We start from the raw sequence: 25,497 nt of genomic DNA, 5'->3' as shown, positions 1-25,497 counted from the left end.
CAGTCAGATGTTTTTGACTGGCTCCACTGACAACTGAGGGAAATTGCTTCTTTGGATTTAACTTACAAAGGGCTCACTGTGAATCAGCTGGGTGCTTATGTAAGTGTGCCCATGCGGCCACAAGTTCACAACACCAAAGCCCAGGTGAAGACTGTGAGTGGGGTGATTAGGCACAATGAAACATAAATTCTTAGACTTCAAAAAATTCAGGGAAAAATATTAGGTATGCTCCCATGATCAAAATGGGTATATAGCTCAAGAGATACAAGAGAAGGATTAAAATGTAAACTCTTTGTGATACAATCACCAATTATTTTGGGGTCAAAAAACTCAAGCTGACCATTTAAGCCAACAGATACAGTTGCCAAAGCAGGTGCCTAGTGAACTTGGCCTTCCACAGGGAGATAAAGAAGGCAGATAGGTGTATAATAGGGACCTGCCCTCCTCTGAACAGAAACAAGTGTAGGAAGGCAGACAGTCCCTGATTGGTGGAGGCTTATGGGAAATTTAGAGGTAGGAACAACCATCATCACAGTAGTTTGATAATCTCCCTTGCAGCACTAATTCCATCTGGCAGACAGTATGATGGTAACAAGTAACTGAAAAAACTGAATTATGCAACTTCTACTGAGAATCTGTTTTCATCAAAAATATCCTTACAAAAAACAGCATTGAACAATTAAGGAGAAGAGGAACACACAGTCCAAGAACACTGATAAATCAGAAGGTGATCATCTCTCTACATTAATTGATTCCAACTCTCTGAACCTAGGGTAATTATACCTAGAGGCTCACAGAGAACCTGCTGATTATAGAAGCACTGTCCATATTTGGAGACATCAGAGAGAAAAGAAAGAGAGTTCAGAAAACTAAAGAGGCCAACTGTCGATTCAAAAGGGACAAAGGACTCTAACACTACAGAAACTAAGCTTGACATTGACAACTGAAAATTCTGCAGAATGAACGTTTAAACGTGGGATTTTCGACATTTAGGAAAGAAACCAAAGACTACCCAGAGGCAGAACGGTGAAAGTGAGTCGCTCAGTCGTGTCCGACTCTTTGTGACCCCGTGGACTACGCAGTCCATGGAATTCTCTAGGCCAGAATACTGGAGTGGGTAGCCGTTCCCTTCTCCAGGGTACCTTCCCAACCCAGGGATCGAACCCAGGTCTCCCGCACTGCAGGCGGATTCTTCACCAGCTGAGCCACCAGGCAGTATAGGTTTGTGAAAAACAATCCACACCCTACCAACTTCGTCACGTTTAAAGTAGGGTTTCCAGCAAAGAAATGTTGCAAATAGAATGTATTTTGATCTTAGATAAGGTACAGGCCAAGAGTTTCAAGATTTCCTTGTGGAGATGGAGCTGTTGTGATGTTAGCTGAGTAACTCCAAAGAAAAAGTGAAGATTGTGTTCAAAGTCATTTCGCAGGCAGGTCTTTGGTGCTAACAGGGCCCTGTCCTTGGTTCTGTACAATTTATTTTAGGGCAGTGATTTAGATGAGGACATGTAAGTTATGCTCATTTAATATAAACTGAGAGACACAGATAAAGTATGAGATCATATCATCAAGATTCAAAAATTTCCCAACTAGCTCGTAAATGGTTGAAAATGCTCAGGGTAATTTCTTGTTCAATCCAACCCTGCATTTATGTCATTAAAAAAAAAATCAAATGTCCAAGTACAGAACAGATGAGAACCACCTAATAGCAGCTAATGCAAAAAGCACCAACTGGTTCTAGATCCTTATAAACTCAGTGTTAGCTAATAGTGTATAATCCAAAGAGCTAACAACCACTTAGGCCACACAATAGCAGGGCAGTGATCAGACCAAATTCTGGAGTATTCTGTTTGTTTCCAGGCCATACATTTATATAAAAACCATGATATATTTTTAAGTGTATCAAAAGATGGAAAGACCCAACAGAATTCTAGAAACTGTGTCACCTGGAGAATGACTAAAAATGTTTATTCTGGTAGAAGATTTAGAGCAATTCAAAATCGTTTTAAACATGAAGGGCAATTTCCCCCCCCCGCCCCCCAGGAAGAAATGCAATATACCCTATCTTATTTCAGAGATCATGGTGGAGACATGATTGGAATCTACATGGAGAAGAGTTGGGGTCAACGAAGGGGAGCGCATTCTAAAGATTATGGTGCCCACGTGTGGAATGTAACACTTCTGTGTGAGTGACCTCCTTGTCACTGGATGACCCAGACAAGGATGGTACTGAGAGCGTCCGGAGTGTTTGGAATCATGTGCCCCAGAGCTCCCAAGGCTGCACCCACGAAGCAGCTGGACAATAAGGAGTATCCTGATGTATAATGAAATGAAGGCGAAAAGCAGAATAAAGGACAGCTCTTTTTCTGCAACTGACTGTGTGTTTACATTAAGTACACTTTTTTCCCCTCTTTCAGGTTGCTAAGGCAATGACATGAACAGGAATGAAAAGGATATTCAATCACATAATGTGCTTTGACAATATCATATTAGGCTCTGAAAAAACACAGGCTTCCATGTACTCACTGTTTTTGCACTGACAGGTTCGACAACCATTGTGATCGAGTTTGAAACCATAAATGCAGTCCTTCTCTGTCAGGGTACAGTTTGATAACTCCCCACATGCAGGTGGATCAATTGTGATGTAGGTTGGTTCTAATAACAGAGAGAGAGAAAAAAAAAAATCAGAGAAACATATGATTACCTCTTAAATGCTATTCAGTCTTTGAAATCCCACACTATGGTAAGTTATAGGAAAAAAACCTAATCAATAATTTTCATCAGATCCTAAACTTTTATACCTTCATAATGTTGTTAACCCCTGAAAAAGAAATATTTTTATTTAGATTTTTGAAAATCTGACCCTCTAGCTCTTTTTTTTTTTAATTTTATTTTTAAACTTTACAAAATTGTATTAGTTATGCCAAATATCATAATGAATCCGCCACAGGTATACATGTGTTCCCCATCCTGAACCCTCCTCCCTCCTCCCTCCCCATACCATCCCTCTGGGTCGTCCCAGTGCACCAGCCCCAAGCATCCAGTATCGTGCATCGAACCCAGACTGGCAACTCGTTTCATACATATTTTACATGTTTCAATGCCATTCTCCCAAATCTTCCCACCCTCTCCCTCTCCCACAGAGTCCATAAGACTGTTCTATACATCAGTGTCTCTTTTGCTGTCTCGTACACAGGGTTATTGTTACCATCTTTCTAAACTCCATATATATGCGTTAGTATACTGTATTGGTGTTTTTCTTTTGTTTGAGCAATTTATACATTGGGTACCTTCTACAGAAAGCAGGCAAGAAAGGTTAAAATGAATGTAAACTTTTAACTGTTTTTCTATCTCCTCCTGATGTTTTCTGAGTTTTTTAAATAATAATCAGGACACAGAGAGTCAATTCTCTTGCTCTCCATTTTGCAACACTTCTGATATCTATTTGAGTTTGTTTTTTTTCCCAAGTTACTAAATTAGAGATGTTTCTGAGACTTTAAAACATCTGGATTTCTTTGATCTGTTATGTGACACTCTCTCAATTATTATAGATGACAGAGCAGATAACATCAGCTATAGGAGCTTATACTCAGGGCCCAGGGCATATGGGAGTGGGAGTGAGACACACGCATTCCGGAGGAAGAGAGAGCAACCATCCTGGGATGAGATGCACAGAAAAAACCAAGGCCAGAGGCGATCTTTCCCTGCTGTGTTAATAATGAAGGATTGCTCTGGGTGATAACAGTAATCACACACTTATATATACAGTGTATTACATATCTACATAATGTTCAAGGTGCTCTTCATAAATGCCTTCTCATTTTAGATCACAGTCCAATGAGATGGATGTTATCATTATCCCTATTTTAACTGATGAGGAAATCTAGCATCCTGACTTGCCCAAGGTCATGGAGTTAGTAAGTGGTGGATCCCAGATTCAAATCCAGGTGTTTTGGCTGTCGGGTCACACGCTCAGCTTCTGTGTGATACAAAGCACCTTACAAGGGTACCTGTTTGGCGGTGACTGATAATGGACAGTTTATACAACCTCAGTCCATGGCAAGAGTGCCGTCCAAGGGAACAGGGACAATGACATATTTACGTGGCCTCTTTTCAACCCAAAGATGCTATGAACTTCTTCAGAGTAAGCCAGTTTTCACAATATCTTTGGGAAGTGCTAAATACAGAATGTCTCTAACCTATGTTTTCACAAATGGAAAATATGAGGTGCAGAGAGGGTAAGTGGCTTATCTAAGTTTACATAGCAACCCAGTAGCAGGCTGTGAATAGAACAGAACAGAGGTTCCTGACCTCCTGTCCAACAGTCTATCCATTAGTCCACACTGTCTTCTCAAGTTTCATCTCCAGTTACCATGGAAGAGAGACCAAAAATAAGTGTTTTAGCTGCCACTGCTAAGATCAAGAGTTCTACGTTTTTATCCACCTGCTAAAAGAGGCCAGTGATTCAACTCTTCACAGGTGGTGAGCAACTAGGGCTTTATTAAAGAGATGCTTTCATCAGCATTCTCCCACAAAAATACATATGAAGACGGTATAGCACATTCTCTATTTTTATTACAGTGCAGTTGAAGAACATCTCCCTGAAATTTTTATCTAAGTTCCGCTGTTATAAAACTTCTAATTGTCTTCAATGACTTAAAGTATCTGTTTTGACATATAAATATCAAAAAGTGGTTTAATTTTCAGGCAAGTTTTAAGAATGAGTGGATTAAATACAGTAGTGTTGCTTTCCTCTCTTCTCTTAAAGTTTACTGTTAAACATTGTTGACCAGTTGCTTTATGTATCTATGTCGCCCCTCTATCTGTCTACGTCGCCCCTTGTGGCATGTGGTGATCTTTGTCCCATGACTAGGGATTGAACCTGTGCCCCTGCAAGAGGAACACAGATTTCTTAACCACTGGACCACCAGGGAAGTCCCACATCTTCAGTTTTTAAACCTACAGGCTTTGCTTTATCACTAGTCTTCCTACCCATCCAAGATAACTCTGTATCAGCCTTTAGCCATAAGACTGCTGAGGTTTTGTCAAAATTATTCTAACCACAAATATAAGATAGAGCAGGGGACCAGGATCACATCTGAGTAAACCACATCACAGACAATCCCATCAAAAGAGGAATTAGGCCTACATTCCAGAGAGTTAAGGATCAGGGGTGGCTTCTAAACTCTTTGGCTAGCGCTTCAGTGAATGGCTTATGGGTAAGAAATGTCTTGGGCACATCCACACAGACCCAAAGCTTGTATTCTTTACTGATATTTAAGTTTATGAGAAACTTCTGCCTTCAGAAAGTGTATGATGGAAAAATGTATACCTGGGCAGATGACACCGACACTGAAAATGCAGAATAATCCCAGGGCAGTATGGGATTGTACTTTCAATGAGTTTTAGGGATTTGTTAAGAAACATGGTGATGTACGTGTGTATCACTGGTGATGTGCATCTTATTTTTGGTCCATGTCCTGACTAATGGATGAGATGAGGATTGTGATCTGTGGCTAGAAAGTAAAAGAAAAAAACAAAACAAAACAAAAACCGCGGCATTAAGGATCAGAACCACAACACTGACTCACAGTCCCACACTTTATCCAATGGCTGCACCTGCTAGGTAGTCAGGTCCCAGGTGCATATCAAGCACACATTTCTCCAGTACAGGAAATACATTCAACATGCCTCCCTATAACATTCAGGGTAACAACTTCAGCTTAGTTTACCAAATGAGAAAAAAAAAAAAAAAAAAAGCATAGAAGGGCTATTTAAGTAGGTGCTGGTTCCACAATGCTGCATTGTAAATATTTTAGGCAAAACAAGTCCTACTGAGTGTCTTCCAGGTTTTGACAATGTGGCAGAATGTAAAGAAGCAAAACATGATTTTGTGCCTCTAAAATCAATATTTCCCCATTCATCAGTGATGTTCATCAGAGGGAAGAAACTGTGAAGCACAGAACTCTCAAATTCTGACTCCCTCAACATTTACTATTAAAACACAGAAAAACTCAACAAAACCATTTATTCAACAGAACTTATTTACTCTAAAACTATTCAACTGCCCCTCAACAGATTAGGCTGAACACAACACTCACTGTGATATGTTAAATATAGACAGATGTCTAAATTATTTTTAAGAAGCGTTTTAACACTAGTCATTTCATTTTATTACATTAAACAAATAATTACTGTTTTTGCTTTCGAATACAAAGTGGAACAAATTTCAAAAGCCTTATGAGGGTGGAGGTGCACGTTTTTGGGGTACTTACTGCTGCTGTCCTTTGTCACCGGAGTAACTGCTGATTTGTAACACACACACACATGCCCGCTTCCCTGGTGGCTCAAATGGTAAAGAATTTGCCTGCAATGCGGGAGACTGGGGTTCAGTCTCTGGGTTGGGAAGATGCCCTGGAGAAGAGAATGGCTAACCATTCCAGGATTCTTTCCTGGAGAATGAATTCCATGGACAGAGGAGCCTGACAGGCTACAGTCCAGGGGATTGCAAAGAGTTGGACATGACAGAGTGACTAACACTTTCATTAGATGCATACAGGTAACTAGCTGTCTCCCAACATTTTATCTAAATTCAAACATTACGATCTAGTCCCTTTCGGCATCCTCTCAACAATCTAGTGCTGTTTCCCACCATGTGAGGCCATCTCTATTTCAGAATTCCATAAGAACAATATTACAACAGAAACATGCAACTATAAATTGTCCAGCAGAATGCTGACATTATCATAAATGAATCTGAGTCTGCTTTCAGTCCAGTATATTAATATGTAATCTCAGAATTGGTCTTATTACTAACATCAGGGTTAGTGTTTTGAGAATGAAGTGCTACAAAGCTACTGAAACCCAATTTCTTATTCTGCATAATGAACTCTGAAATGAGACATATTTGATACCATCCTGAACTAGAGTATTTCAAATCAACATCTGAAACATGTACAGTCCTTGGAGAATAACCAAGAGCTGGTTAGACTTTTTGTATAGTTTTGATACAAGGAAGTTCTTGGTGGGGGAAGAAGTAAGTTTGAAGAATCTAGAATCATGTTATCATGGTACGATTGTTTCTAATCCAAGTAAACAAAGGAGCTTGAGGAAACATCTGTTGGGCTTATTAGAGCATCTGAAACTTGTGTATTGGGAATTGTTATTTCCTGGGTAGCTCAGTGGGTAAAGAATCCTCCTGCAATGCAGGAGACCCTGGTTCGATCCCTGTTTGATATCCTGGAGAAGGGATAGGCTATCCACTCCAGTATTCTCACCTGGAGAATCCCCATGGACAGAGGAACCTGGTGGGCTGTAGTCCATGGGGTTGGAAAGAGTCAGACACAATTGAGCAACAAAGCACACAACACTCTTTCTTAATCTATGAAGCAGTGCTCTGAATATGGAAGATATCCGGATGGGGTGTGGCCTGAAGACCAGATGAATCTCATTTAAATCCTATCTTTCTGTGCTCTTAGATGGTCGTTGTTGTTGTTGTTTAGTCACTCAGTCCTGTCCGACTCTTTGTAACCCCACAGACTGCTGCATGCCTGGCTTCCCTGTCCTTCACCATCTCCCTGAGTTTGTTTAAACTCATGTCCATTGAGTCAGTGATGCCATCCAACCATGGGGGTAAAATACTGACATGAAATGCCAGAGAGCAGATGCCTTTCTAGAAGGATGATGGTGATGCCGTGTCCTTGGAGGGTATCAGTTGAACAAAGACTAAGACTTTTGGAGACATTAATGCATCTGTCTGTTGTGGGAAGCAAATAAAATAGTGTTCCTTTAAATTGGTTGGGCAGAGATGTCTTTAGTGGGCCTCTTTCAGAGGCAAGAAATGCTCTTAGATCTCCTTATTTAGGAGAATGGGAAAAAGCTCGCACAAAGATGGATTTGGCAAGAGGAAATTCAATCAAGTACTGCTTATAGGATCACCCTGAAATTCCATCTCATCTTGTATTGAATCAGCTGAGGAATTAAAGAAATACCTTAAAGTCCTCCAAAGGAAGAAGGCTTGAAACAGCAGGAATTCATTGTCTTTGGCTACAACTATTTCTAAAGGGAACCCTGGAACCGCTTCTTTGTGGAGAAGAACTCTAGAAATATTTTCTGAGCCTAGAAGCAATAAAGAACAAAAATGGGTGTTTGTTATGTCTATATCCGTTTGCTGTTTCCTACCTTGCATCTGAGTGGGAATCTCTACTTTCCTTGACCTGTCCTTTTCCTGAATGATTTTTAAAGACTTTCCAGGTACCTATACCTAACACTGTCGAGAAGAGCTATTTTTCACAAGAACTCTTGGGACTGTGTCAGGAGTGCAGATGTTCAGCTACCAATTCTTATCCCAAGTTTCAGAAAACAAAATTCTGGAAAAAAAATTATTATAGCATGCAGTAACATAAGCAAACACATATCGGGTCTTCATTTTATAGATTATTAAAATTTCCTTCACATTCTAGGAAGTCCAACAAACCTCTTATCAGTAAAAACATTTCCAGGAAAATAATCACATTTTTCAAGACTTAGCCACAGACACTGAGCTTCTGAAGAATGCCACCAACATTCTGCACTGAAGTTCAGGTATTTCCTAGAAGCAATTTAATCCACTCAATAAGGATATTAAGGCACTATGATTGCAATGAATTTGGTTAAGGGTATAAAGTTGAAATAAAATTATTATTTTTAACTCCAAGGCCACAGCACTAGACCAGAAAGTAACATACATTTCACTATTCAGGAGGTATAAATGTGTTAAGCAAATCTAAGCTCTAAACTTTCTTGCTTCTTATTTTAAGGAAAAAGTTCCAAAAAGAGGAAAGGGAATTAAGTTGAAACTCCAATCCAACCTTTTAAGGTCTTGATTTAAAGTTTTAATATCAGTCTTATCATCATCATATTGGATAGTTCAACATGTTTGGAATGACAACAGAACAAAAGGGAATGTATTTTGACTACCAGTTAATTAAAAATGTGCAATAATAATGTGAATTTGCTCTGGAACAATGTATATAATCACTGGTCTTTAAATTTCACATAGATATAGCTTAAGTGAAAATGTTCACAGATTCTTTTAACTTGGTGTCTAAATTGTGTTACTCCACTGAGCGCCTGGTTTTGAATAAACACAAGGTTCTTCTCATTACCTTGATTACTACGAGCTGTTTATCTTGCAAATAATACTAATTATCTCCATTGAGAAATGTGGGAAGCACTCTTTCTGATTAGCAACCCTGGGAAGGCTGACAGCCCATTAGTAGCTCTTGAGGATGGGTGGGTAACCCTGGAAAAATACACTCGTGTAAAGCATACAGAGCCAGTGTGCTTAGGACTGTCTGCAGTACTGACTCTATTAGGAAGATAAAAGTTAGCTCAGGCTCCAGATCCCAACTGTCTCCAGGTGTGCTGATCCCTCCCTGAGGTGTGTTCCGGGCGAGCGGCAGGCCTGGAAGGCCTGGCATGGGAAGCAGCTGCCTAACAGCATCCTGCTGCTGCTGCTAAGTCGCGTCAGTCGCTCAGACTCTGTGTGACCCCATAGACGGCAGCCCACCAGGCTCCCCCTGTCCCTGGGATTTTCCAGGCAAGAACACTGGAGTGGGCTGCCATTTCCTTCTCCAATTACCAGCATCCTAGATTCCTACAAATCCATACAAGTGCACACACGCATACACAGACAGACACACACCAAGAAAAGTCTTCCTGGGAAAAATCTCACTATAGGTAGGGTAGTTCTCTATGGCAGATATGTTCCTATATATTTTTTTATGAGTTAACTTTCATATGGAAGTGATAAGATAAACAAAGCTAATTCTTATCTGTCTCATTACTTCTCCTCTGAGGATTTACTAATGATTTGCTTACCTTATGGAGCTCTTCCATATCAATACACAAGCCTGCTTATTTGATTATGGGAGACAAAGATGACTAATGATGTTGTCTTTTCAGACCTAATTCAGGCATTTTGTTCCCTAAGATTTTCTGCCAGGGTGTGGTGGGGGTGGTGGTGGTGGCTTGACTTGGTTAAGCCATGTGAACATCTAATAAATGGGAAAATTCCAAAGCTTCACTTGGTTTATATGGCCATATATATCAGTCCTCCTCATAGTCCACCAATTACTGGTAGCCTGTCTGGGCTCATAAAACTGGAGATAAAGCTGGCCAAGTCAGAACCGAAGGAGCTGTTTACAACAGCTAATCTGTTTTACTGTGTCATCATATGTCATTCTCTTACCACAGTTGCTTTTCAAATGTGACCATAACTAGTCAGAAAACCATTCAAATAAATCAGCAAATTGTCAACATAACTGCAGCCTGGGAAGAGGTATAATAAAGGTGAAATATTTCCAAATGAAGTTAGAGGGGAAAACTCTATTAATGTAGACGATGAAAGAAAAAAAAAAAAGCCAAAAAACTGAGGATACAAAAATTCCCTAATCTGGAAGTGGGAATTTCCATGGGGTATGAGTGTGTATTTAAGAAAGTCTCATTAAGTCATGGAAAAAAATCTCCTACAGTTGGAGTTTTCAAATTCTTTCAGCCACCACACACTTAGTTATCCTTTTTTCCTTTGTATATATTTCTCATAACAACACCTACATCCTTGTAATTTCTAAAGTACTTATCTCAGAGCAGTTTCTTTATTTTAAAAATGAATGGTGTGAAAATGTTCCCAAGACTTGTATTATTTTATGGGCAGATAGGAAAGCATTATATTTACTTTAGGCCTATTTATTAACTCTGTATTCTTTTTCCAAGGAATCTTGGCTGTCAGTCATGTTTTTCTTCCTTTACCAATCTCATATTTAATAGGAAAAGACAGTACTATGATTATGTGATTATTAAAACACCACAAAAAGTAAAAAAAAAAACCTCTAATTGAGAATGGGATATCTTTTTCTAGGAATTCAGCTTGAGAGAACTCACAAAATGATTGGATTCCAAGAATAATCTTTTATACTTGTCTTATATATATTTTTACTGTTCATTTTCATGGAGACTATATCTTGGTAAGTTTTAACTGGAAAAAAAAGTGCCACATTTATAAGTACATGTGTATATGTGTGTCTGTACATTTTAATAGCTATATTGAGCTGGGAGGGGGTGTCAGATGGGTCAGAATTCTGGTATCTCACCCCAATCCTCTAGGAAATAGCTGAGGTCCAGGGGGGAAGGATCTTGCCATTAAGGGCAATGGTTTATTCAGTGTTTACAACTTCAGCATTTAACACAGTGCTTGGTCCACTGGAGTGCTTAATCAGTGAACAAAGAGGACAAAAAGACATCTGACAACTGAAAGTCGGGACACATGTTCTGAGAAAGAGCCCTATTCAATATTGTCCTCTACCGGCTGAATCTCTCATTTCCTAACTTTTGTCTTAGGATCCTCATCATGGCAGGATCTCTTGCACATAGTAGATACTCAATAAATGAGCTCCACTGAAGTAGCAAGCTAGATCAGAAGTCTGCTGTCAACCCAACACACTAATAACAATGAAAACTAAATGCACATCCCCAAACCCAAACAGTCCTAAACGAGATACTCAGTAGCCTATGAGTATCTTAAGCATCTTAAGCCTATGAGTATTTAAGCCTATGAAATGCTTAAATTATGATCTGCACCTTTGACCTAACAAGGCCCAATAGTACACAGAACACTGTAGAAGGCCTGCCTTCAAAATGCTGAACATAAAACTTGACACCCCAAATTTCACTCATCTGGGGAATTCACTCTGTGATGACCTCATTCCTTGATGGTGCCAAATGAATAAAGTGTTATTAACATAGTCTCAAAAATAGCTGGGCACTCGCTCAACCCTGCGGCTCATTTCATCCTGCATGAAGGACAGGCGCTCGTGCTGAAGGCTCAGCCAATCTGCCTCCTGATTAAGAATAGTTGGGCAGGAATTAGAGGGAGATAAGGGAAGTGGGCAGGTCAGGATGCACAAGTGTTGAGGATAGTATCTCAGTGCTGGGCACACTCAGTGGAGACTTGAGCATCACTGCCCAGGGCCTTCAGCCTGGCAGGTGTGAATGAGGCTGGGCCCGTGGCAAGCATGAGGATAAAGACATCTGGGGAGACAACTCAGCACTTGCAGGGGGTGGGGAAAGACGCTTCCCCAAGTGGGAGAGGCAGGAACCTACTTGGGGGAGCAGGCTTTCCAAGAGGTCTAAAGGCAAGGTCAAAATTCCAGATGGAGGTTCAGGAAAAGAACCCAGATCAAAGGTAGGTCACAAAAGGTCAAAATAACAGCAACTGGGTCTCAGCAATGAGAACGGAGCCAGGAGCAAAAAGGTTTTGAATTTGAGCCACGGCAATCAAGTACTTTCATGTTCACTGACTTCTTTTCCTCTTCTTCTCCCTCCCCAAAGACATGGGCTTGGGGTTAGAAGGCTCAGCGTGAGTCTGTGTTCATTCATTATCTTACATGTGATGACGAACCTCTCTGGACTTCTATTAAGTAGGAATTTTCCCTATTTCTACCTCACAAGATCATTATAAGACCGCAGTAAGATCATAAAGAAGGGACAATTCTGTAAACTCAAAGGGTGACAAAAATATTACCTGTTGCTATAATTATTGTTGAAATGACTATCCAGCCGGCTCAGAGTCAGAAATGGTCTCAGATGATGGCTCAGTAGATGAATTACGAGCCCTTTTGCAGGCCTCAAATGTTCAGCTGATAAATGGTCTGACAACTGGCTTGGCATTCTGAACACTGTCTATTGTAACTTAAGCATCATTTCTATCTCCACTGATAACATGAAAAGCATCTGGGTCGTGGGTGGGTCCATGACATCCTTTCATATGGTCTGGTAAGCTTTGGAGCGTGTTAGTGACCAGCCACTGGCGCCTTTCACATTTGCTGAGCTGCAGTCTGAACATCATTGTTTCGACTTTTGACTGTGTCCATGGTGTCTCGAAGAGAAGAGAAATCTCTTCATAATCAGCTTATCCAGTGTGAGCTGAAACAATGCTCCTGTGTGCCTGGCTGACCCCGCACTTCCTCTCTCATGATGGGGGCCTTGCTGGATCTTCGGGGATGAGGGCAAATTCATCAGAGGACAATGTATACTGTTTTGGTATAGCTTTGCCAGTAGTCCTGCCGTTCTCAAGTTGAAAGAGGGTATGGAAGTCCCAACTCTAAAAAATGTCTTTGATCAGCGAATTTTAGTTTTAGTAAGTCAGTGATATGAAACATATCAATATTAAGAGATAAACCAACCAGTACTTTCTTAATAATAGTTGGGGGGGAGGTAGTTGTGTTTCAAATAATAATGTTCTCAGTGTCTGTCACAGCAATGTGGAACACCCCTATTGAATTCCTATGGCGTAAAATCTCCCTGGGATCTTTTAAAACTTAGTTCCCAAAAAGCACGAGACTCATAGTTTCGAAAAGATCTAAGCTTGCTGTCCTCTCTTAACATGCAAGGCCTGAGGCTAGCCCCAGCTGACAGTTTATTATCTCTGAATATTTTTTTAGTTATTTTTATAGCTTCACTAATAAAATAGACATCCCTGAGTTGCTTTAAATGTAAGCTGATTTTCAGGGCAATAGCTTTCCAATGTGGGGCTTCCCTGGTGGCTCAGATGATGGAGAATCTGCCTGCAATGCAGGAGACCTGGGTTCGATCTTTGGTTAGGACGATCCCCTAGAGAAGGGGATGGCTACTCATTCCAGTATTCTTGCCTGGAGAATTCCATGGACAGAGAAGTCTGGTGGGCTACAGTCCATGGTGTCACAAAGAGTTGGACATGACTGAGTGACTAACACATATAACTTTCCAGTTAAGGTAAAAGAGAATATTATTTCGTGTCTTCCTACAGATACCCAAACTATGGGTGGCAGGACCATAGTGCAAGGTGTGGGCACAGGCGATGGTGGGCACCAAGCACACAAACAAGCATTAAATCTACTCTGCTGGATCCCAAAGCAGACCCAAGGCAGTCTCAAATTATATCACAGATCACAGTTTAATTGCTATGTTGTGTTAGACTCTTTTGTGACCCTATGGACTGTAGCCCTCCAGGCTCCTCTGTCCATGGGATTCCCTGGGCAAGAATACTGGAGTGGGTTCCCATTTCCTTCTCCAGGGAATCTTTCCGACCCAGGGATCAAACCATGTCTCCTGCACTGGCAGGCAGGTTCTTTACCACTAAGCCACCAGGGAAACCTATATCATATATGTATACGTAATTAAAAGTAAGAAAACGAAGACCAAGGTAACTTTTAAGTAGAAAGAAGACACTGCAGCCAGGGATGAAGTCCTGAGCACGTGCTGTGAGGTCCTGCCTGGCTGAGGAGGTGGCTTACAGACTTAACGCTCAGTCTGTTCTAGCAGCCAAGGTGAAAATTCAAACCCAGAGCACTACATGACTCTCAGGGTCCCCCTGTTGGTCTTAGAGGGTTCTTGGGGATTCATAGTCTTGGTTCATGATGCTGCAAAGTAAAAGCATTTGGTTTTTTATTTGAATCGAATCTTATTTTTGACTCACAGCAAATATTAAATTCTGTCGTCTCCAGTGGTCTGAACGCCTAAACCGGGCTCTGTTTCAGGCAAGTGTGTTAAATCCAGCTAATCTCTTACATATGAAAATAAAATTCACTTGATTGGTAAACAGGCATCTTGTAAATATACATGGCAAGTGAAAATTTAAATTTGGTCAAACTGCTAATAATTCAGGGAGAAGGCAATGGCACCCCACTCCAGTACTCTTGCCTGGAAAATCCCATGGATGGAGGAGCCTTGTAGGCTGCAGCCTGTGGGGTCACTAAGAGTCAGACATGACTGAGCGGCTTCACTTTCACTTTCCACTTTCATGCACTGGAGAAGGAAATGGCAACCCACTCCAGTGTTCTTGCCTGGAGAATCCTATGGACGGAGAAGCCTGGTAGGCTGCAGTCCATGGGGTCGCACAGAGTCAGACATGACTGAAGCGACTTAGCAGCAGCAGCAGCTAATAATTCAAATCAAATTGAAAAATGTATCATGTGCAATGCATCACCATCCTCTCATGTGTTTCTAATAAATTTCAAAAAAGTACTAATGGTTCCTTATTGCTTATCTCATATCAAACTTGGATCAAACTGATGGTTATGACCTCTTGATCAAGATCTGATGTTGCCAAGACCCCTGTTAACAGCTGTCCCAGTCTGCACAATGATGGAGGGTGAGCATGTCAGGAGTCTCAAAAGGAGAGGGTGACAGGTGGCTGTGATCCAGCTCCCTGTCACCTCAGCAACCACCTGTGACGGGAGATCCATCAATGGGCAAGGGATGGTCTTTGACAGACAGCTTCATTCCTTTCGTCTGCCCTGTTATTTTATAGCAACACTGCAGCAGATATTTTATCCTCAACAATCAGACAGACACAGCACAGAAAATACTTCAATAGGGTCTCTATAAACAAGTTCACTGGGTAGCTCACCATCTCTAACCCTCACGTATTAAAAGATGGAAATCACTTTGCTCATTTTAAGGTTAAGACTATACCATGAGACAGTTTAAAAAGGCACAATACATATAGGGAATTAGTCTAATAATTTATTTGAAAATAAGTCTGAATGGAGCTCTTGCAATCCCACAAAAAGTTGAATATAATAGATCACCATTTAAATATATGCCTCTAGCCCCCAGAAGTCATATAAATACTATGTGGTAAGTGGATTGATTCTTTTTTCCAATAAACACACCAGGAATTGTACTTACAAATAAGTGTTATTGATAAAAATGCTCACTTTTGGGGGTTATATGATTGTACTAAAATGCTGCTCATGCTAAAACTCTATTTGAAATTTCTCTTCGGAGTTGCTGCCAGAGGAGATTACTATGTCATAGAAGACAGAGTGCTTCTATTTTACCGTCACTTTTCGCTTCCTCTGAACAGTTTTACCCAGCTAGATTACCCAGCCTTTCCATCAGGCTTAGGTGTGAATGTCTTTGACTATTTCTAAGGGCCTAATAAAACCTCTGAAGTCAGGGGTTTACAAAGCTAAAGATGCTCAAAAGGATGTGTTGCAAGCTGTAACGTCAGTTTCAACAGAGAAGCACCCAAAATACTCTGAACGACTATACTCCTGCAGGAGCTGTACCGTTTCCCCATGTATCTATCTTGAAAGGAGAAACACTTCACTTGGATATGTAAACCTTGGTTTGTTTAAAAATGTCACTATGTTTAAAAATAATTTTATTACTTTATGGTTGGACCTTGTATGACTGGAAACAAATAAACGAGCTTCACATAAAAAGTGCTGTCACGTGCTTTAAGTACAGATGTGTTGAGACCAATCTATTCCTTAGAACCAAGGCAAACAGTGGAAGGAGATGAAGACGCATGGCTAGTAAAGCAGGATATCTCTCGGAAAGACGGACAACATGATCACCAGTTAAAATATTAAATTCTGTCAGGCTGACAAAAGCAGAAAGGAAAGCAATTCTGCTACTTCTGGTCAATGGCTGTACCATGAAGAAAAGAGAATCTTTCTTTTTAATGTCCACAAGCCTTTTCTGAAGGGCATGCCTCTTAATAACCTTCATTAACTTCTGTTTGGCCTAAGAGTTGTCTCTTTTCCAAAAAAAGTTTAACACAGTCTCAGTAGAGATTGTGTTTATTTAAGCTTGTTGGAAAAACATTCCTATCATTTCAAGAATGACTAAATATTTTTCATTCACATAGCTGGCATTCCAGACTATGTTTTCCTGCCTCCGTTGATTAGATGAAAATTAGCAGGCCCAAGTCTGAACTATTAGATTCGATGATTATCTTAGTAGGAAAATTATGAGACTCCTGGCAATAATGCCCTTTTAGGGATGGGAAGTGAATAGCAGAGGAAGCAGAGAGGAACCAGCCCCTTCCAAGACCATTGCTACAGGGAAATACTTCAGAGCGGGGACTGCTGAAGGCTGGACAATCAGAGACAGGGGTTTCTAATCAAGTGTTTCAGAATCAGCTCTGAACCGTAACATTCTAAAGTTACTTGAAATACCTAAAGCTTTTTTAAATTCCCAGAGAAAAATCAAAATACTATGATATTCATTCATGAACAATTTAGGTTCAAGGCCACCGAGGTTGACACAAGGTCATCTGCTATGCATTTGCTACCCTGCATATGACCTTATTTGGACAAGCCAAAAAACACACTGTGCTATATTTTAATCTCCATTTATGGAACTAGTTTCCAGGACACTTAGAGTTAAAGGATGAAAGAACATGCCTAACAGTCTTGCAGATATTACGACTATTTTATTATTCTTGGCCTGCTAATAATAGCCTAGTATATGGCACTGAAGCAATACCACCCATCAACTCAGTTTTGATCCCTGTTATGTACCAGAACATTAATATCATGTGACCTGTGGCATCTTTGACTTCACAGACTCTGGGGTCAGCCAAACTATGTCTGATTCCTTGCCACAGAAGCAGTAGCTCAATCATTTGAGATACTGTTTGGTGAGGAAGTATTATGGGCAGGGTTGGAAACATTTTTTCTTATTTCAAGGAATTCCCACCCAGATATGTGCCTGGTACAGACTTTTCTGGCAGGCCAGTAGAAATTGCATTTGAAGGATGGCTTGATTCAAACTATATCATCAGGATTTATAGGGAAGAATATAGTGCGCCCATAAAATTAGGATTGATGATGAGGAAGACAGTCTTCTATTTGACAGTTCAAAAACCTCCAGCTCTTTAGAGGAGTCTAGCATGTGATCTATCCAGTGTGCTGATGCTGAAGTGGCTTACTAAATCCACAACAAGGTCAAGAAACACCTAATGTCCTTGCTTCACAACTGTCCCAAGTAGGACCAGGATTTCCAAAATAAGGGATTCAAGAAAGCCAGGTAAGCAGGAAGAAAGCCAATGGCTGGTTCCATCCTAAGTCCAGAGAATTAGAAAGAATCGACGGGCAGGGAATCAATCCTATTCCTCCACTTCAAGAGTTGGTTAAGTCCAGGTTAGCAAAATTACAAGGCCTGCCTGAAACTCAGTTCAGTTTCAGACAATAACTCTGCAAATAACATTCATTTAAAGTTTTCAATGACAGAAAAATCTTTTAAATACCGAGGCAGGTAGAGTAATATGATGGACCCTCACACATCTATTACTCAGCCACAGCAATCTATGACTATTTGATTTCCTGAGTGAATCTGGAAACAGATTTTGCCTTTGTTTCAGAGGAACAGAAATAGTAGAAAGGAAAGTACCCATTGTGATTGGAAAGTACCCAACCACAAGCAGGGAATTTATTTACTAGCAACTCAAAGCCTAAGACTGAATGCTACCTAGTAAACTGTTACCTATGTTGTTTCTAGTTCTTGAAAAGTGAGACTCTTGGCACTGGCTCTGAAATCCCCAGGGTCATGGAAATCGTCAACTCCTCCCAGCAGGAAGACTCTGCACACACCGGGCCTAAGGCACACTCAGGTCACAATGGCCACCAGGGCAGGGTCCAGCCACAGCCCAAGATGAGACAGCAGATGAGATCTGACATCAAGGCTCACCAAGGATGATGAAATCCTTATCTCCTGCATCAGGTGTCACAGCCAAGCTAGCCTCACAGTTGTCTACATAGTCTGCATTTTTCTGTTGAGTCATCAGGTCATGTCATTACATCATGCAGCCAAATTCCCCTCCCCAACACCTTATCTTACCTTTAATGATAAAACAAACAGTTTTGTTTTTTTGATAGAAAATGGCACTCTGTCCTTAGGGTCTCTCTGATGTTAAGAATCAACCAAGACAGCATTTATACCTTGCATTACTGGGAAATAAACAAGCAAATTATTCTCAATACCTAAAAGTGATATTAAAAAGTCTAGCTGGAAACAAGGTAGTGGCCCCTATACATTCTCAAAAGCTGGTCAAAAAGCAGTATGTAAAATGTGACAGTAAGCATTAGCCTTGGAGGGTCTGGAGAAGCCCACTTGAACTCTGTGGTTCTGGACTGCAGGGGATGAATTGAAAGAGGATGAACTGCAGTTTACAAACCAGGCTTGGAAGGCTGTTCCTGGAAGGGAAGGGAGAACTAAGTGCTTATCATGAGGGTGAGTGGCCAATCTGAGCTTACTGGTCAACCCACCTGCAGACATCTGGACCCACAGTGTGCCAAACACATTTCATGCAGCACTCTGGTTTCTGTCCTCAGAGCACACTGTCAAACAGAAGCATTTAAACATTATTCTTTGGTCAGCTCACCAGAGGTCAGCATCTGGCCTCTTTAAGAGCACTGGTTAAGGAAACCCTAGATCAGAGTCTGCTGCCTTACTCCACTCTTTTCCTCACTCATTCATTCATCATCCATTAATTAACTACTTTTCAGCACCTCCTTTACATGCCAGGTGCCATTTTAAGGATTCAAAAACATATGGTAAAATCCTAGCTCATGGGGGATGTAGCCTCTTTCAGGTTACTGGTCAACCCAGAGGATGCAGAGTATTCTGTCTCAGAGGCCGTATTCCCGTGGGGTCCACAGTCAAGGCTTTAGAGATACTGCTCTGCAACTTTCAAGCTGTAGGAACTTGGACAAGTCATACAACTTTTGAATTTTGGATTCTGCAATCACAAGTTGGGATGGCAGAACCTGCCACAGAGGGAAGATGTGAGTATCAAATTGGCTGATGCTCTTAAAGCACTGAGGTCTGGCTCACAGTCAGTATACAAGAGGTAGTAGCTACTCTCATTAAGGGCTATACAATAAGACAACGCAAAGGGTGCTAGGGGCTGAGGAAGACAATTCTACTGCCCTTCTTTTTCATTTTTTGTTTGTTTTTAAGACAATATGGACATATCTCCCACATGGACGCTTAAACTGCAAACTTTACATGTTCTTCTGTGTATTTCCACTCTAGCTTTTTACAAAGGCCAAAAAAAATAGAAATAATGTGATTGATGAATAAGAGGAGAAATAGAGAGCCAATAGAACAAAACATAAGAAGAATGAGGTGGCTTATCTGTATACCTGAATTGGCTGTTGACACTAATTTGCTAAGACTTAATCATGACAATACTTAAGTGCCAATTTAAAAAGCACTTAGGTACTTGTGAATTGAGGTAGCTGTCAAGTTAACAGCATAGTCTTTAAGGGCCCCCAAGTTCACATTCCCAGTCCTCCAGGAGTAACCAAGCACATTATGTTGTCATTTGGAAGGTATGTATCTCTAATAACAGCAGCAGTCACAACAAGGTTTTTTCCTCCCTACAGGACCTAACACATCATATTTGTTGATGCAATAATTTTTTTAGGAAGCATTTAAACCCACAATCCTTGTGTGGGATCTGTTTCATCAAATTTCAGACCCTGACTATGGACCTTGGGATTGCAGCTAATAAGGGTGAGGGCCTACCTTGTTACGCAATTGCGTGCCGAGAAATTTATTGTGTATAAATTGAATAAATACCAGTGTTTCTGTTTTCCTCCAAATAATTCTGGCTGATTATTCATTAAACAACAACATCTTGCTTTCTTCTTATTTTGTCTAATCCTTTGGCTCTTCTGAAATCACTGAAAATTCTATTTAAATATGCAATTGAATAACTGCTGAGAAAAATATTTTCAAATAGTTTCAGGATCTTTCTTGGATCCTAAAAACTAAGCAGTAAGATTTATTTGCCTTGCATAATTTTGTAAGCTTACTGTTATTAATAAATAAATTTACTATTATTCATAAACAATAAACTTTTACAATCATTATCCTAAACTGTGCACTGTTTTTTGATCCCCATACCAAAAGAAGAGCATCACCGACACAATGGACATGGATTTGAGCAAACTGAGAGCCCGTGGAGGACAGAACCTGGTGGACTACAGTCCATGGGGTCGCAAAGAGTCAAACACGACTTAGTGACTGAATAACCACAACCAAAAGAATCTTTCAGTCTTCTGAAAGCATCTTAAAATCAGAACATTACTGAAGAGTAAACACAATCTTATACGAAACTCACTACTTAACTGACTTTAAGACAAAAACAAGAAACAGAAGGCAAAGTAGTTCTCCGAGACCTAGATAATGGAACTCCTGAAAGGCTGGGTGAAGGGACAGAAGTGCTGGGGCACAAGACAGACAGACAGGAACTGAGGCCGCAGCGCCTAACAGCTTGGAATACAGACGCCAAGTCTGGGGGGCGGAGACGGCCTGGGCGCGAGGCCTGAGAAGCAGATCGAGGCTGAGTCTCAAAGGCGTCCTTCCCCCAAGGCCCTCAGATTCGGGATCACGTGGAATACACCTGGAGTCGCTGTCAAACTGCAAATGACTTCCTCCCCGTCAACTGACTTCCAGGTCTCCAACACAGGGCCAAAAGCCAGAGATGGAGACAGATATAAGGGAACCAGAAATAGGGGTATGAGGAGACTGAGATGACCTCTGGGAGCAAGGAAAATAGACACAAATGTAGCTGAATCTGACAGACTTCAGTTGACCCCAGCTCAGCCACATGTTGGCAACTGACCTTGGAAGAATTTACCTACATCTCTCCAAAACCTAATTTCCTCATCTCTAAAATGGGATCACAAGGCCTACAGTGGTGATGTGAGGTTTAACGAAATCAGGTATACATAAAAAGCACTTATCCCACAGCATTTGAATGTAGACATTCCTTTTTCTTCCTGGTTTAATTTAAAACAGCCTAAACAGTTTCTAAGTTTACTAGGAGATGTCCTTTATTTATCTTTGTGTCCAATGTGGTATCTGGATTACGGAAGTTGGTTAGTACATTTTTTGGAATTAATGGCTGGCTCAAACTGTCACTCTTCTCAAAAAGTGGAAGATAAGATTACAACCTGACTCAAATGTTACAGAGACCAAACTCTAAGTGATCAAACATCTACATAAGAATAAATCAGTTTTCTCATATATACTTTTTTTGTCTTCTATTCACCACCTGCTTCCCTTCTCTGCTCACCAGGATGGAATTGCTAATGACTGCAAAAGATGAATGCAAAACAATATGCATTCTTTACTTTTAGAAATGAAGCCTTATATTTTTTTTTACAAGTTTTTTTTTTTTTGTATTATTTTCAATCTATGATTCAAGACTCCTGAAGTTATTAAAAGGTTAGTGCTTTGGGTTATATATTAATGCTTTTTAAAATTAAAAAATTCTTCTTCATTATCATGCATACATATATATTCGAACACTGCAAATCAACAACAGATTGTCTCTAATTCTTAGGAACAGATAGTCCCATTTTAATCTGCACCAGCAAGGCATCCTTCCTTGTAAAGCTGACCGTATACCACCATACGTACTATTGTGCACTCCATTCTCCAGCACTGAAATGCTTCCTTTAGGGGATAGGAGGAGTATATTGCGAGGGTGGGGGGTGGTGTGTGATTTCCATAAAATTGGTCATCTGGAAGCTATAACGTTTTGGAGTGTGGCAGCTGCATTGTAAGTAGAGTAATGGTGAGGGAATTGGTGATGTCAATAGAACCAGAATCCTCCAGTTTAAATTTTTATATGACTTTTAAGATCTTTAATAACTCCAACCCCTCAGAGGTTAATGAAGCTAGTCAGGCAAATTCTGAAGACTGAGTTGATTAAAATTGAGGTAGAAGCAAAAGCCTTCTCCATAGAGGACTCAGTCTACTTGACTGAATTTCTGAAAAAACTGGTCATTTCCTTAACAGCTGTTTTTAAAAATTCTAGAAGGATCCATCTTCTACAAGGATTAATTTCCAACCCACTTTGGTTCATTTCACTATGCAAACGTGTTTCTTAGTGATGGATACTCTCTATTAGATCTATCAGCATACATATTCAGTCTCTTGTATTAACATATATGGACTGGGGATTAAGACTGACTTGAATAAATGTGCAAAGAATCTTCCCAGGATGGTGAAATTGGCCTGGCTTAGGGGTTGAGATGGAAAGACGAGTCCAGGATATCTCAGGCACCTCTTCACTAAAAAGGAAGAGAGGTCATGAATGTAGGTAACCAAGACATAAGTGAAAGCCTGAGAGGAACTGCAAAGCCACAGCCATCATGATATTAGAAACAATGGACACTCAGAGGGAGGACTCTGGGCAGTGACAACCGCCTTTGATGGTTCCAGGTCTTTCTTCTAGCTGCCAGGACTCTTGGGCTTATAGAAGCATTACAAATTGAACAAACTATGCTTTGAGTATGGGTCTTATTTCCAATTTCATTTCCCTGTTTTGACCTTTAGATGTTAATTAGGCTTGTGGTGAACTGAATTCGAATGCATATATTCTTCGAGTGTAAAGTATTCAGTTAAGCATTATCTGCAGTGGTAAAATAAAGACCACACTGCTCTCACTGTAAATCTGCAGCATCTCCTCCAAATGATTAGTCTGGGCTGTATCATAAAATCATCTGCAACTAACAGCAGGAAGCAGACATTACACCTGAGGAAATAAAACGCAAGCAAGCACACACTGGTGGAAGTTGCTCTGACATGACATTCACGAGGGGCTCACTAGGATCCACATGGTTTACCTTCGCATACAGGGCAGCACTCCCCAGGCACTTTGACGGGGTTCATGCAGCTCTGTCCACAGGCCGTCGCCACGCAGTGGGGCTCCCCATTGATGCACTGGCAGAACGTGCAGTCGTCTTCCCGCCACCGGTCCCCGTGGGCGTGGATCTGGCCATTGGCATAGCAGCCAGCGGGGTTGTTCAAAGGATACACAGGATCTAAATTAAAACGTGAGTTCCAAGTAAGACTGAGGGCATTCTACATGTTATTTCTGCCTGCACCTAGAGACATTTTTTTCCCCCAGGTTCTCCTCATCAGCAGTTCTTTTCCAGCTGTGCTCAGCAGAAGCTCGGGGCTGCAGGAGGTGTCTCTAGGGGGACATGCAAAGGCAGCCATCACGTAGAATTTATGTTCACCCATCCTGACATGGCTCACAGGGCAGGGGACCTGAGGCATACAAGCCAGTGTGCAGGTGTTACTGTTTCTTAAAGGTGCAAAACTTCATGGATAGAGCTGTGGGGTGGTAATCAGAAAAAACAAAAAATGCAGATCCATTTTAGGCTCTGCGGATGCCTTCTGAGTTGTCAATTTACAAGTTTATTATACCTCAATTTCAGCCCCCTGTAAAGTAGAAAGAACAATGCCCCATCTAACTTACAGTGAGCCTGCTATTTCTAGGGCTAACTGGAGTCTACCTCATGGAGCCTGGAGGTCCCTGAGATAACAGTGAGGCGTAGGCAGGCCCCTGAGGGGCTTAATCAGGACAGGGCAGATAGACCTTGTCTAAATACAGGGCACTGCTTGTGCCCTGGAGGGAACGCCGTGGACCTACACAGCTTTTTCTCCACCTGAGCTGAGCGGTCAAGCAGCAACTGAGGCTGTGGGACGTAGTTAACCAAGGCTACTGTGAAAGAGTTTTCTGAGGTTGTTGATAAGCACATAAATACAAAATCCCCAAACATCCTTATACATCAAAGTAATTAGATAAATCACTCAACGTTCTTTTTTCAGACACACAAAATCTGGCCTCAAGAGAAGCAAGTGCTTCTGTGCTGGGAGGAAAGTCCAGGCAGTTGTGAGTTTGGTCCTCTTTCTTTTGAAGAGGAGGAAAGTTTAGTTACATGAGAGTCAGAAGGCCAGAACTGAAGGCCAATGCAGTCACAGCTTCAGAAAGGCAGTCTGTCAGCCACGGAAGCAGCCAAGAGACCTGAGTTAGATAAGACTTCATAAAATTTCTTTATAAAAAAAAATATTATACTGCATATTTCATTTCTACTTTGAGACTGGATCTGAATTCCAGGAAGTGAGACATAACTGGATCTGTGGCCAGACAACTCGTTATAATTATTACACAGAGGTTCACATCTATGCTTTTATACCACCAAGTGTCACCAATTTCAGGGACTATTATACACTGGCAGTAGTGAGGGGACAAATCAATTGGGAAGGTTAAAAGCTTGATGTGACTTTCTTAAATCCCCTATGACACCTAAAAAGTGAACCATCTTTCTCCTATGTTAGCAAAAATAATTTCTAACAGGTGAGTGGGCCTCCCTGTTAGGAATGTATAATAGTTTGTATAATCTAAGCAATTTCAGATCTTCAGATTCTGTGGTAAATAAAGCTCAGATACTGAAAAGAGATGGGATTCTGAAAACAGAGCAAGCTATAGGACATGACATGAAATTCTGTCCTCTCATTTCACGTGCGGAGGTTAAGGGTGGCAGGAGTGTCAGACGTGAGGTGGACATGTCTGACTCTGGACTGGAGGTCTGTGGCCCAGGCAGAGAAGAGATGCTCATGAGACCCTCCTTTCTGGGGAAATTGTAGTGTGGTTAGACCAGAGACACAGTTGGGCACTGTTCCTGGCTTTACCGGAAACTCAGGAAAGAAGTGACTACTTTTCTGACTATCCTTATCCTTAAAATATGGGGGATGCAGCATGTGATATTCAGTTATCATTCTGAAATATCTGTTATTTCTGGAGAGCAGAGACAGGAGGGTCGAGCCTATTGGAGGAACATGGACCTATTATGTCTTGGAGGGAAAAGGGGAATAAAAAAA

General features: G+C 40.9%; 1 protein-coding gene across 1 annotated transcript in view; it reads right to left on the bottom strand.

The window, feature by feature from the left end:
- Window positions 1–25,497, bottom strand: part of CRIM1 (cysteine rich transmembrane BMP regulator 1) — a 207,014-nt gene that overhangs the window by 51,056 nt on the left and 130,461 nt on the right. The window contains exons 7-8 of the mRNA XM_055539793.1: window positions 23,454–23,651; window positions 2,527–2,655 (exon numbers count right to left, since the gene is read on the bottom strand). Coding sequence (XP_055395768.1) covers window positions 2,527–2,655; window positions 23,454–23,651 — 327 coding nt within the window. The remainder of the gene's footprint in view (window positions 1–2,526; window positions 2,656–23,453; window positions 23,652–25,497) is intronic.

Source organism: Bubalus kerabau, chromosome 11 (genome assembly GCF_029407905.1).
Source record: "Bubalus kerabau isolate K-KA32 ecotype Philippines breed swamp buffalo chromosome 11, PCC_UOA_SB_1v2, whole genome shotgun sequence".
NCBI lineage: Eukaryota > Metazoa > Chordata > Mammalia > Artiodactyla > Bovidae > Bubalus > Bubalus kerabau.
The sequence above is the reverse complement of the archived record's forward strand: the minus strand, read 5'-3'. Positions and strand labels throughout refer to the sequence as shown.